This window comes from Chiloscyllium punctatum, chromosome 23, assembly GCF_047496795.1.
Source record: "Chiloscyllium punctatum isolate Juve2018m chromosome 23, sChiPun1.3, whole genome shotgun sequence".
NCBI lineage: Eukaryota > Metazoa > Chordata > Chondrichthyes > Orectolobiformes > Hemiscylliidae > Chiloscyllium > Chiloscyllium punctatum.
Window position 1 is genome coordinate 92977561 of NC_092761.1, and position 14953 is coordinate 92992513.

Sequence of the window (14953 nt, forward strand, 5' to 3'; positions counted from 1 at the left end):
GACATTTCGTCACCATACTAGGTAACCTCTTCAGTGAGCCTCTGAACGAACCTTCTGAAAATGAACCTTCCAGCTCAGCGAGTAAACCTACATCCAGTGCCTCAACCTGAGCTACAAATCTTCTCAAAACTTGCTAACTGAGCTGCATATTTGGAAAGCTGTTTTACAAAGCGTTACTTCTCAGTGATTCTCTAGTTTTACATACTGAGCCTTACCGAGTCTTGTATTTATACCTGTAGTTGTCCAGCTGCAGACTGGTCTATGCTAAGCAGCCCCACTTCGTCCTAAAGCTTTCTGTGAAGCAGCTGCATGGATAGCTCTGAGATTCTATGGTTTAGGAAATTTGAGTGTAATTTTCTTCCTTCAATAAATGTGTATAATATGGAATAATGTGATGACAGTAAAGGTAGAAAAGCAGCATATTGTTAAATGGCAAGAGTGTGCAGGAATGGGGGAATCTAGGAGTCCTAGTACTTAAATCACCAAAGTCTTGTAGACAGGCATATCTAATGATTTAGGAAAGCCATAACTTTCTAGTTGTTTCTTGCAAAGGAAATGGAATATGAAAGTATGAATGTTTTACTACTGTTGTATAATGCCTTGGTAAAATCACAGCTGGAGCACTGTGTACACTTTTGAACTCCTTACTTAAGCAGGGATATAAATGTGAGAAAAGCAGTTTGGAGAACGTTCGCTCGACTGATTCCTGCGATGAAGGGATTATTTTGAGGAAATTTTGGACAGGCGGGGCCTGTATCCATTGGAATTCAGAAGGATGAGATGATTTTATTAAAATGTGCAAGATATTGAGGCATTTGACAATGTAGATGCTAAAAGAATGTTTTCTCTTGTGGAAGGTGAGAACCAGAGTATGGTGGAGTTGGGGGTCATTGTGTTTTTAAAGCTGAGGTAGATTTTCGATGAACAAGGGAGGTGAGAGTAATGGATCTAAACAGGAAAGTGCACTATAATTGTATTGAATGGCAGAGTATGCTGGAGAGGTGAATTAGCCCACTGTCCCCGAATTGCATGTTTTTTCAGGGCTGAATAACTGTTGAGCCCAAGAAGAAGCTTGTATTCCTATAACATCAGAAAATGACCTTGATATGTTTTAGGGCCAGTGAAATGTTGTGTTTTTAACAATGCAATCCATATTGTAGTACAGGAAACAACAGGGTAGTCAGTAGACATCACAGCAAGGTCCTACCACATGAGTCTCATGACCAGGTAATCTGTTTCAGTCAGAGATGGTAATGGCTACTGGATTTTGTGACGTATGTTCTGTTTTGTTCTCTGTCACTAGCTGGGTCATATGTGGCCCTCACAGTCTTGGGTCGTCCGCCCGGGTCTCCGCAGATCCCATTCTCAGCAACCGATGGAGATCCTGGGGCTTTCTTCTTTCCTGGCCAACAAGGAGCAATATCCCCAAATCCAACCTTCTCCCCATATTCTTCAAGTAGCAGCTGCCCAGACAGGATCACCAGCCCCATGCCTGTGGCGGTAAGTGTTTAGAGTTTTATTTTTAATCGATATTGACCAAAGGAACATGTGATTCACACAAGACTTCGTGTGGCCTCAGGTTCACCAGCGTATGATGTTGTGTGAAATGGGCTGTGTCTGATCAGCACCTTCTGAATTGCAGAAATCCTGATCAAGTCTTGTGCAAATTAAGTTTTACTCTTGACAGCCCCAAGAATAACACCAGAGAGCAGTCAGCCTCCCCAGATAACTCTGTGGGAGGGGAGTGGTGAGAAAGATGGGGAGGGAGAATCATAGGTTATTGATGGGGGAAGGGGTTTGGCCATAGGCCATCACCGAGTCAGGATAATGCTCCCAACGGGAGAGGGCGTGGCTGTGTATCATTGCTGGGTGGAGTAAGAGACTGGGTTTCTGCTGGATGGAGAGATGGTGGAAATGATTCCGTGCTACCTTCTTTGGTGATACTTGAGGAATTCTGCTACATACACACTGAATAAGCAGGAGCCTCTGTCACTGCAGGGCATTGAGCTGTTCCAGCAACAGGAGTGAACTGTACGTAAACATTGTGCCATAATACCCAAATCACACTGGAGTATCTGTTGCTTCAGGGAAGGTGAAAATGAAAATCTTTGTTCCTCTGTGTCCATTTAATGTGTATATATTTCAGCATCTCTGTAATCCTGTCTGAGATCAGCAGTGCTTCTTTCTAATAACTTGGATGGTTTTAATTAATTCAGTGGAGCAAATACTGAGCAGTAACAGTATGACTTCTTTCCCTTCATTTGCTATAGGAAGACACCCTTGTACACAATCAAAAAGTTGAAATCCTGAGAAACATGCTGGGCACTGAGATCCGGCAGCTGCAGGTAAGTAACATGATTCAAGCCATGACTAGTGTTTAATAGAAAACTACATAAAATTATGGAATCTTGTCTGTTTTACCCCAGCATCAATGTTTATTAAAATCCAGCAATCAAACGGGAGTAGACAATTAGTTACTAACAGAGTTACTTGGGTCATTGTGTATTTCCAATGCCTAAGGTCTACTGTTCATGTCACATATCCAAAAATGAGTATCAAACACTTCCAGAACAGTGATAACATGGGTTAGATACAGAGTAAATCTCCCTCTGCCTTGTCCCCCATCAGACACTCCCAGGATAGTAATAGCATGGGGTTAGATATACTGTAAAACTCCCTTGACACTGTCCCTGTCGAACATTTCCAAACAGAAACAGCACAGAGTTAGATACAGAGTAAAGCTTTCTCCACACTGTCCCATCAAGCACTCCTGTCAGTTCCATTATCAATGACCCTGTGATTGAAAATGTTGTTTGGTTATGGATAATTATGGTTGTGTGTCATCGTATGGCAGAAATTTGGTGGAGACTTTGCTCATTCTGCATCTGCTCTGTTTGGTGGAGGAAGCCTCGGCTGTTTTGTTCACCTTCAGTGTTGAACCATCTATTGGATTGAGGTGATTATTTATGCTTTTTAAAAACAGCAACTTAAGGAGAAGTATGTGAGAAACCCAACACAGCAACTGCTTCGAGATCAACAAGAAGTGGAGAAACATATTCATCAACTGCAAGAGCAACTGAGCAAAGCTACAGGCTCCTCACAGGTTAGAATGCAGGGTTTGTTTGCTGCCGTTAGGGGGGGTTGCAGGCTAGCAAACTGTCATGGGTGTATTGTTGGGTGAACTGGAGTTGGTTTGGAGTCCCCTAAATATACTCTAATATTAATCTATAGTCGCCTGCATTACAGCAGAATAAATAGAGGCTTCCATACCACAGGGCAGTCCAGCTGTCTTCGTGTTGCTGATGTTCATGTGCTGAATTAGGTTTCTGAAGAACCAGCTTCTAATATTACTTCTTGTTTTCAGGATGGCTCAAGTTGTGTACGACACTCAGAATCATTATCAATTGTGGAAAGACTCACTGAAGGTAAGGATTTAAAATGTTGCTTGTACACTATCAAGAAGTGATGGTTAACATGTCACAGTCTTTACCTATAAAATTCCTCCTGTTCTGTTCTGAAACTTCTTTACTTTAAAGTTTGTGAGAAGATTTGTAGCTCGGGTGCTCGTTGTTGTGGTTCTGTTCGCCGAGCTGGGAATTGCAGCGGACAGCTAGAACTGACAACCGGAAGCGGCAGATACAAATCACTTAAATGCCAGAGGAAAGATCACAGAAGCGCTTCACAGGAGGCTCCAACGCACTGAGGATGTCACCTAGATAGGGAACGAAATGACTGCAACACAAATTCCCAGCTCGGCGAACAGAACCACAACAACTTCTTTACTTCTTTTGCAGTACAGATTCCACAGATAGGGATTTTGAGACATGTACTGCAATGCTGGCCAGGCATCACAACAGGCAGATGAGATGCTGTTCTCCCCGTGCTGCATGCCTACCCTCCCTACTACATGCACACGCACGCAGCCCAGCACTGACTGTGCCTCCCACATGCTGTAAATGTCTACAAGTGATGTTTTGGATTGTCCTGACAGCAGCAGCTTACAAATTTCCAGATGTTTGAGGCTGAAATATTTATATAAGATATTGTCATATATCATTTCAGGGTAACAATTAGAAATCAAATCCAGAGATCTGAAGCTGAGTTTGAGTCACCCACAGACTCAATTCCTTTGTCTTTACTGTCTGTCCTTTTGGTGGAGACTGTGGGGCCACTGTTAGCTCAAATCCAATTGAACAGAATTTGTTCCATTAATTCACCTGTTTTTGTTGCAAATCTTTTATGGATTCAGAGAAAGTGGCTTTAATTTAGCTTTTCATTCTGATTTTGACAAGCCCTAATGCACTCTTAATGTTAACTGGTATTAGTTATTGATGTTAATGTTATTAATGTTAAGAGGTATTAGTTATTGATCATGAAGATTCTGTCTGCCTCTGCCTTAAATAATATTTACAGATTCTGCAGGAATCTTGAGGAAAGAAATTACAAAAGTTTACAACCATCTGAGAGAAAAAATGTTTCCTCCTCTCTGTCTTAAATGGGCAACGCTTTATTTTTAAACAGTGACCCCTAGTTCTGGATTCTTCCATGTGAGGAAACCTCCATCTGCCCAGTGAACCCCCCTCAGGATCTTTGTCTCAATTAAGCTACCTTTGACTCTTCTAAACTCGAGAGGATCGGGGCCTCACCTATCTAGCTTCTGCTCATTCCAGGGAAGACGCTCTTGCATTGATCTGCTGCCCATGGGCCATCTGCTTCAGGGGCTCTGCCATTTCAGTTGCTGCCTGGGAGAGGGGCTGGTGCTTTGATCTGAAGTCATTGATCACTGTGGGGCAAGGCAAGGTCCCAGCTCCAAAGTCATTGAGTCATAACAGTACAGAAACAGGTCCTTCGGTGCAAATCCTCTTCACTGATCAGATATCCCAATCTGATCTAGTCCCATTTGGCAGCATTTGGCCCATATTCCTCTCAACCCTTCCTCCTCTTATACCCATCCAGATGTCTTTTCAATGCTGTAATTGTACCTGCCTCAACCACTTCCTCTGGCAACTTGTTCCATACACACACCATCCTCTCCATGAAAAAGTTGTCCTTCAGGTCCTTTTTAAATCTTTCCCCTCTCACCTTAAACCTATGACCTCTAATTTTGGGCTACCCCACCCTAGGAAAAAGCCCTTGACAATTCACTTTATCCATGCCCCTCAACATTTTATAAACTTCTTTTAAGGTCATTCCTCAGTCTCTAATGCTGCAGGGAAAATAGCCCCAGCCAATTCAGCCTCCCCTTATAGCTCAAATCCTCTGTACCAGCAGCATCCTTGTAAATCATTTCTGCACTCAAGTTTAACAACATTTTTATTATTGACTGGCAACCAGAATTGTACATAATATTCTAAAACTGGCCTCACTAATGTCCATGTACAGCCAATATGATGTCCCAACTCCTATTCTCAGTATTATGACCAGCGAAGGCAAGCATACCAAATGCCGCCTTCACCACTCTATCTGCCTGCAACTCCACTTTCAAGGAACTATGCACTTGCACCTCTAGGTTTCTTTGTTTGACAACACTCCCCAAGGCCCTATTAATTCTATAAATCCTGCCCTGGTTTGTCTTACCAAAATGTAACACCTCACATTTATCTAAATTAAGCTTTAGCTGCCACTCAGTCCATTGTCTGCAAACTTACTAATCACATCTCCTGTATTCATATCCAGATCATTTCTACAAATGACAAAAAGCCATGGACCCAGCACTGATTCTTGTGGCACACCACTGGTCAGTCCAGTGGCCTCCAGTCTGAAAACCAACCCTCTACCACCATCCTCTGTCTCTTACCTTCAAGCCAGTTTTGTATCCAATTGGATAGCTCCCTCTGGATCCCATGTGATGTAACATTGCTAATCAGTCTCCCATGTGGAACCTTGTCGAATGTGTTGGTGAACTTCATATAGACAACATCTACCACTCTGCCTTACCCACCTTCTTTGTCACCTTTTCAAAAAACTCAGACACATTAATGAAACACTATTTCCTATGAACAAAGCCATGCTCAGTATTCCTGTCGCTGGGACCATGTTGGCTGATTCAGCTTAGGGATTGGCTGCCATGATTGCAAAGTGCTCAGTAAAATCCCCACGTGTTGAACGTCCATACATTTGTGTTAGATTGAAGTTTCAGGATACACTTTGTGACCCTTAATTTGTCTAAAACTGTGCTGCATGTCAAAAAAAATGCCAAATGAAAATACAGTAAAGTTGTAAGTAAGTGAAAAATGTCTTTATTCAATTTGTTCACATCTTATAATGGCCTGACATTGTAAAAGGTAATGAGGAATTTTGTATGTGATCTGTGGAACAGCTTGGAAATCTTTCTCTGCTTTCATGAGCTGTCATTCAGTTGTGTGATATTATTGTGGCATGTTATCCTTTGCGGCCCAGTGTCTTTTTCTGGGTAGCTTCCCCTTCCTACAGGATCGGATCAGAGATGGCAACATTCTCCACCCAAACTGTGTTAACACCGCCACCAGCAGGATAGACAGCTATTCTCCTCCTCTTCCTTGTTAGGGAGAATACCTCCTTCTAGAATTGTTCCAGGATTTTGATCTTGTGCTTCAGAATGGTTGACAAACTGGACACTGAAAGCTCCCATTCTTTAGCACTCTGGTTTCTTTTCTCTTGTACCAGTTTTTTTCATTTGCTACATCAGCTTCAATTTCTCTCTGATTGACAACACTTTTTCTACTTTTTCACAGGCTGAACCATACTTAAGGCTGCTCCATCCTTTCACTTGGAGATCTTGTTGCCTAATGATAGCTTGTCCAGCAGTCCATGATATTGTGCCCTTGTGTGATCTCTTTATCTGGTTGGTTGACTTAAACAAGTAAATCAAGAATTAGCAGGATTTCAGCTGATCAAGATCATTGTTCTGTTAGATTTGCTGTTCTGCCAGTGGGGGTGATCAATGACTTCATATCTTGGAATTTTGTCATCCTCAAATTGGATGATTCTGATTTCACTGTGCCTTTGCTTAAGTAGGTACTTAATCACGTTATGTTGTAGCTTTTAAGCTTTTGTTAATTGTTTAACCTCGCTTAGGTTATAGTGGATTAAATACTGACCTCTAACATGAACAAAATGACGACATTTCCTTTTCCCTCTGCACCAGAATCTGAATTTTGTCCTCTTATGCACTCTATTAATGATCTCTTGCTGTCTTTCTCTCTTGTGTATCTCTCTCCCTTTCTGCTCTCTCTATTTTTGAAAAGCAGTGCAACAGGAAACACCATACATATGTTTTTGGGAGGGAGCACAGTTAATTGCTAGTACCGGAGATAAAAGAGGGTACCAAGTCTGCTCTGCAGTCATTCCTCCTCAAATGTGCACCCCTGTGTATTTCACTGGCTCCCTTGATATTCCTTTGTAAAGGAATTTATGAACTGAGGATCTCCCAGGAGACAATCCCACATCAAACCCCCTTCTCCTGTTTGATGTTTTCCAATCTCTCTTTAACTTAAATGATCATTGTATATCAGTGCCAACTGTTTATACTCTGTCACTGAGCAATTGTAGCAACATGGTACTGGCATCTTTTAGCAAAGAAGGTAATTCACGGAGAGTTTCCCAGAATCTGCAAATGATTGCCGCATGCATAATATTCAGAGAAGAAAACTTTTGATGACATAAAATTGATTCTGCTGGATGCGGTGGGCAGAATGGTTTGAGTTTGGTGCCATGTCCCAGAAGCTGTTGATTGGATTGTTTGCTGTCTTGGATTGTTGCTGAGCTTGTGATTCACTGTAGTTCACCCATAGTTTGATTCTCCCGAGATTGTCATGTAATGCCTAGTTCAGCATAGACTCATTGGGCCAAATGACCTTCCATATGCCTTTAATGAGTCTTCATTTAAGTTCAGATGTTTATTTCAGTCTTGTCCTGAACCTTTCCGATTTGTGTGTCAGATGGAGGAGAGTGGGAACATGATCTGCAATCCCAGAGTGAGAATATGGGGACAGACAAAAGCCAGAGTTCATTCAACCGTGCAGAGGTAAGGATTGCCACAGGCTGATAAACCTGCAATCTTCACCCCACTCTTTAACGTTAGTTTAGTGTTTTAAAATTCTTAATACTGACAAAATGCTAATTTTAAAATTTTTTGAGCTTTTATTTTGCTGGCAAGTCATTTGTTGTTAAATGTGCAATTTGTGGTAATTTGCATTCATACTAACCGTGGAGTTTATTAATGTACAGTTTATCCACCAGACAGGCACCAAACCATTTTATTAATGAAACATGCAGAAATATTTAACTAGGTAAAATTTATATGGAATAAATAGGATTTGAAAGCTCATTTTATCCTTTCTAGTCTGTGCTAATGCATGGTTTTGGGGGTGTGGGGTGTTACTCTGCCAGTTTAATGCCATAGATCTCGGTTTATTTAACAACATCGCAAGTTTCACTATGGACTCTTTCCAAACTTTCAGTCTCTTAGAATTGAAGCAACATGAGTGGAATGCCAGAAGCAAAGGGGCCTGGGATGCAGGGAAACCTGGCTGCCTGGATACAGAATTGGGTGGCCCATAGAAGACAGAGGGTCGTGGTAGATGGAAAGAATTCTGCCTGGAGCTCAGTGACCAGTGGTGTTCCGCAGGGATCAGTTCTGGGACCTCTGCTGTTTGTGATTTTTATAAATGACTTGGGTGAGGAAGCGGAAGGCTGAGTCAGTAAATTTGCCGATGACATGAAGGTTGGTGGAGTTGTGGATAGTGTGGAAGACTGTAGTAGGTTGGAACAGGACATTGATAGGATACAGAAATGGGGTGATAAGTGGCAGATGGAGTTCAACCTGGAAAAGTGTGAAGTGATTCAGTTTGGAAGATTGAATTTCCATGCAGAATACAGGATTAAAGCTAGTGTGGGGGAGCAGAGGGATTTTGGTGTTCATGTCCATAGATTCCTCAAAGTTGCCACCCAAGTTGATAGGGTTGTTACGAAGGCATATGGTGTGTTGGCTTTCGTTAGCAGGGGGATTGAGTTTAAAAGCTGCAAGGTTATGCTGCAGCTCTATAGAGCCCTGGTTAGACCACACTTGGAATATTGTGTTCAGTTCTGGTCATCTCATTTTAGGAAAGATGTGGAAGCTTTCCAGAGGGTGCAGAGAGATTTACAGAATGCTGCCTGGGCTAGAGGGTATGCCTTATGAAGAAAGGCTGATGGAGCTCGGGCTTTTCTCATTGAAGTGAAGAAAGATGAGAGGTAACTTCATAGAGGTGTACAAGATGATGAGAGGCATAGATAGAGTGGAAAGCCAGAGACTTTTTCCTAGGGTGGAAGTGTTTGTCATGAGGAGGCAAAGTTCTTAGGTAACTGGAGAAAGGTTTAGGTGAGATTTCAGAGGCAAGTTCTTTACAGAGTGGTGGGTGCATGGAATGCACTGCCAGCAGTGGTAGTAGAGTCAGATTCTTTAGGGACATGTAAGCGACTCTTGGATAGGTACAATGAAAGGTATGTAGGTTAGTCTGATCTTAGAGTAGGATAAAAGGTTGGCACAACAGAGGGCTGAAGGGCCTGTACTGTTCTATGAATTTTAGGTGTAGATCAGGGATATTTGTGGATTTATGGATAGATACAGAGGTTCCAGACAGAAATGAAGAGAAATAGATCACCAGGTGAATGTGATGCTGAACTCCAAGGGCTGCAGCTTAACATTTGCAAGAAATTAAAGCTGAAGCTATCCAATTCTTCCTTCCTAACAAGACGTATCATCATTCCTTCAGTATGGCTGTGTAAAAGTTTTGTGGATGTTCCTACAGTTGCGGACCACAGCAGCTTACTGAGTGAGCTGGTTGCTGCCTCCTCCGGGGCAGTTAGAGATGGGCAGTTAATATCAGTGTTGTTCTGAATATCGGTTACTGTTAGCTCCCAGAACCATAAAATGTCAGTTTAAACTTTGTTGCTGTGGATATACTGTGTCAATGAGCTTGTCTTTGTGTTTCACTTTTATGTGTTTACTTCTATTCTGTCCAGTTTGACACGTGCTGAATATTCTAAAGATCTTTCCTTTTTTTCCCTCAGTCTACAATAACCAGCCCATCTCCCCCAAGTGATGGTCAACATCAGAGAGACAGTCTGAGCAACAGTCCCAAGACCTCCCCAAAAGACGCTGGCAGCTTCTGTGAGAATATGGACATTGATGAAAACCAGGACTGGGTATGTTTTGAAAGGCTTTGACTAATCAATATGCTTCTGTTATGACTATCACTGCTTCTAACAAAGTTGGAAATATTGAACATGCTCAACAGTAGCAAACATGTGTACCATCTACAAGGTGCACTGCAGAAGTTCACCAAGGCTCTTTAGGCATTACCTTACAAACCCACAACTGGCACCTTCTAGAAGGACAGTGGCAGCAGATATACATGCAAACACCACCACCTGCAAGTTCCCATCCAAGCTACACAGCATCCTGATTTGCAAGTATATTAATGTTCCTTCAGCACGACTGGGTCAAAATCCTGCAATTCTCTCCCTAAGGGCATTGTCAGTCTACCTACAGCACCCTATGGATTGCAGAGGTTCAAGAAGGCATTTCCCAACACCTTGTCAAGGGCAACCAGGGACAGGCAATAACTAATGGCCCAGCCAGTGACCGTGGTGACTCAGTGGTTAGCACTGCAACCTCACAGCGCCTGGGGCCCGAGTTTGATTCCACCGTCTGGCGACACTGTGTGGAGTTTGCATATTCTCCCTGTGTCCATGTTTCCTTCAGGTGCTCCAGTTTCCCCCCAACAGTCCAATGATGTACAGGTTAGGTGGATTGGCCATGCTAAATTGCCCGTTATGTCCAGGGATATGTAGGCTAGGTGGATTAGCTATGGGCAGTACAGAGTCACAGGAGTAGGATGGGGTAGTGAGTTTGGATGGAATGTGCTTAGAAGGTTTTTATAAATGACCTGGAGGAGGGGTTAGAAGGTTAGGTTAGAAGTTTGCGGATGATACAAAAGTCGGAGGAGTTGTTGACAGTGAGGAAGGATGTGGCAGGTTACAGCGGGATATAGATAAGCTGCAGAGCTGGGCAGAAAGGTGGCAAATGGAGTTCAATGTGGGTAAGTGTGAGGTGATTCACTTTGGTATGAGTAACAAAAAGATGGGGTACTGGGCTAATGGTCGGATACTTGGTAGTGTGGATGAGCAGAGGGATCTTGGTGTCCATGTACACAGATCTCTGAAAGTTGCCACCCGAGTAAATAGTGCGGTGAAGAAGGCATATGGTGTACTGGCTTTTATTGGTAGAGGAATTGAGTTCCGGAGTCCTGAGGTCATGTTGCAGTTATATAAGACTCTGGTGCGGCCTCATCTGGAGTATTGTGTGCAGTTTTGGTCGCCATACTATAGGAAGGATGTGGAGGCACTGGAACGGGTGCAGAGGAGGTTTACCAGGATGTTGCCTGGTTTGGTAGGAAGATCGTATGAGAAAAGGCTGAGGCACTTGGGGCTGTTTTCATTGGAGAAAAGAAGGTTTGGGGTGATTGATAGAGGTGTACAAAATGATTAGGGGTTTAGATAGGGTTGACCGTGAGAACCTTTGTCCACATATGGAGTCAGCTATTACGAGGGGGCATAACTTTAAATTAAGGGGTGGTAGGTATAGGACAGATGTTAGGGGTAGGTTCTTTACTCAGCGAGTCGTGAGTTCATGGAATGCCCTGCCAGTAGCAGTGGTGGACTCTCCCTCTTTATGGGCATTTAAATGGGCATTGGATAGGCATATGGAGGATAGTGGGCTAGTGTAGGTTAGGTGGGCTTGGATCGGCGCAACATCGAGGGCCAAAGGGCCTGGACTGCGCTGTATTCTTCTATGTTCTATGTTCTAAGGTTGGTGTGGACTCGATAGACTAAATAGCCTGCTTCCACCTTGTAGGGATTCTATGATTCTATAAAACCACATTCAAGGAATGAAGAAAAATAATCCCAAAACATTTTTAAAGTTGCCTTCTCCACCTTGAGATGAAATCTAAATTGTGTTGAAATGTGTCCCTGTAGAAAATTCATTTTCCTGTTCGGCTGTGACTAGAATCATAAGAACGAGGAGCAGGAGTAGGCCGTCCGGCCCTTCGACCCTGCTCCGCCATTCAATAAGATCGTGGCTAATTTTTTTGTGGCCTCAGATCCAGTTAACCCACCCTCTCACCGTAGCCCTTAATTCCTTTATTTTTCAAAAAAAACCTACCTTAGCTTTAAAAACATTTACCGAAGTAGCGTCAACTACTTCCCCGGGCAGGGGATTCCATATATTCACAACCCTCTGGGTGAAGAAGTTCCTTCTCAGTTCAGTCCTAAATCGGCTCCCTCTAATCTTGAGGCCATGCCCTCTTGTCCTAGCTTCATCTACCAGTGAAAACATCCTCTATACTTCTACCTTATCTATCCCCTTCATAATTTTATATATTTTTGTAAGATATCCCCTCATTCTTCTGAATTCCGATGAATATAATCCCAATCTACTCGGTCTGTTCTCATAATCCAATCCCCCCCAACTCCAGAATCAACCTAGTGAACCTTCTCTGCATCCCCTCCAGTGCCAGTACATTCTTTCTCAAGTAAGGAGGCCAAAACTGCACACAGTACTCCAGGTGCCTCACCAGCACCTTGTACAGCTGCAACGTTACCTCTCTGCTTTTAAACTCAACCCCTTTAGCAATGAAGGACAAAATTCCATTTGCCTTCCTAATTACTTGTTGTACATGTAGACCAAACTTCTGTGATTCATGCACAAGGACACCCAGGTCCCTCTGCATAGCAGCATGCTGTAACATTTTACCATTCAAGTAATAATCCTTTTCCCTGTTACTCTGACCAAAATATATGACTTCACATTTATTAACATTGTATTCCAACTGCCAGACCTTTGCCCATTCACTCACTGTATCTGTGCTGCTCTGCAAAGTTTCACAGTCCTCTGCACACTTTGCTGTGCCACTCCTCTTAGTGTCATCTGCAAACTTTGAGACCGTACATGTCCCCAACTCCAAATCATCAATATAAAATGTAAATAATTGTGGTCCCAACACTGATCCCCGAGGGGCACCACTAGTCATTAATCACCAGCCAGAATAGCACTCATTATTCCCACTCTTTGCTTCCTGTTAGTCAACCAATCCTCTGCAGCAGCCTCTTGTGCAGCAGTTGTCGAAGGCCTTCTGGAAATCTAGGTACACCGTCCACTGGGTTCGCATTGTCCACCTTGCTCCAAATGTCTTCATAGAATTCCAAAAGATTTGTCAAGCATGACCTGCCCTTCATGAACCCATGCTGCGTCTGTCCAACGGGACAGGTTCTTCCGCAATGTCTTGCTATTTCTCCCTTTAATAATTGGCTCAAGCATCATCCCCACTTCAGAGGTTAAGCTAGCTGGTCTATAATTCCCATTTTTTGTCTAGCTCCCTTTTTAAACAGTGGCATCACATTTGCTAAGCGTTTCCAATCATGCTACATAGCGTGAAGGAGATTGACAGTGGGTGTGTCTTTGTTAACAGTGACATTATGGATAAGTGCAGGTAGATACAGAGAAGCATCACATTGAAATGACAACAGTAGAGCCTGATGCTGCTTAGCCCATTTCTTGGTCTCTCCTGAAGTGTGGGCGGCACGGTGGCACAGTGGTTAGCACTGCTGCCTCTCAGCGCCAGAGACCCGGGTTCAATTCCCGATTCAGGTGACTGACTGTGTGGAGTTTGCACATTCTCCCCGTGTCTGCGTGGGTTTCCTCCGGGTGCTCCGGTTTCCTCCCACAGTCCAAAGATGTGCAGGTCAGGTGAATTGGCCATGCTAAATTGCCCGTAGTGTTAGGTAAAAGGGATAAATGTAGGGGAATGGGTGGGTTGCCCTTCGGCGGGTCGGTGTGGACTTGTTGGGCCGAAGGGCCTGTTTCCACACTGTAAGTAATCTAATCTAATTAATCTAATCTAATCTGGGAATAGCTTCACTGTGTTAGGGAGAAGGAGGAGGGGAGCAGAGTTTAAGGAGAGCAGAGTTATTGTCAATGTAAAATATCTTGTAGTGTGCTGTTCGGTTAAATTTGTGTTACTTTCCTCTTGAAGGATTCTATGTCCCCAGCACTTAATAGTCCACAGATTGGAGCACAGATAATTGGAGCAGAAGATGATGATTTTGACACTGAAGTTGAGCAGGTGAGTGGTTGACTTTGAGCTTCCAGCTTGATGGCACCCAATAAGGAAACTGTTGTGACCGAAACCCTATCTTCCCTTGTTGCAGATCGACGTTCAGTGCGACTGTTTTCAATCCATTGAGTCCGTGAAGTCTCGGCCTGCGCATCTGGTTGCATTCTTACATCATGTTGTATCCCAGTTTGATGCAGCCCCATTGGTGAGTTTTGGTTCGGGTGGGAATGGTGGTGGTATTGTTTGGGGTCAGTATGGAAGGTGTTGATGAGGGTGGGTGCTGCAGTTACAAGGTGGCATAGATCTTTTTTGGTGAAATTTGGTGAATGTTACTGTTTTCCCTGCAGCTCTGTTATCTTTATGCCGATCTCTATAATCACACGAACCCAAAGGACCATCGGCGAGTATTTGTGGAGTTCTGTCATTTGTTTCTGGAGAAGGGTTCGGTGAGTCTCTTGTACCGTATCAATGGTTGCAGCAGAGTTCGCGTAGCATTGAAGGAGGCTGTTTGTCAAGTCTTTGTCAGTCCATCGTATAAACATTCAGTTGGTGTCATTTCCCTATTCTATCTTTGTAGCCATGTCTCTACAATTTCCTTTTCCTTATTCCATGTTTTAACATCCACCACCCTCAAAGAGCCAGTTCCAGGAAATCAGTTTAACATATCTGTTCAGTAATGCCCATAATGCATGTAATTAAACAAGGGAGTTGTGTCTCATGATTGTCGAACTCTTGGTAAAAAGGGTAGGCAACATCTGGAATAATATTGAGACACAGCCTCCTGATTTTTCAATAAGGTCAGTTTCTTTTTGGAG

At 43.2% G+C, this 14953-nt stretch overlaps 1 protein-coding gene across 1 annotated transcript in view; it reads left to right on the forward strand.

Moving 5' to 3' along the window:
* LOC140494017 (rho guanine nucleotide exchange factor 12-like) overlaps nt 1-14953 on the forward strand; it is a 93123-nt gene that overhangs the window by 12239 nt on the left and 65931 nt on the right. The window contains exons 6-14 of the mRNA XM_072592949.1: nt 1304-1500; nt 2271-2345; nt 2984-3103; nt 3365-3425; nt 7920-8005; nt 10033-10167; nt 14058-14147; nt 14233-14343; nt 14486-14584. Of these exons, the coding sequence (XP_072449050.1) occupies nt 1304-1500; nt 2271-2345; nt 2984-3103; nt 3365-3425; nt 7920-8005; nt 10033-10167; nt 14058-14147; nt 14233-14343; nt 14486-14584 (974 nt within the window). The remainder of the gene's footprint in view (nt 1-1303; nt 1501-2270; nt 2346-2983; nt 3104-3364; nt 3426-7919; nt 8006-10032; nt 10168-14057; nt 14148-14232; nt 14344-14485; nt 14585-14953) is intronic.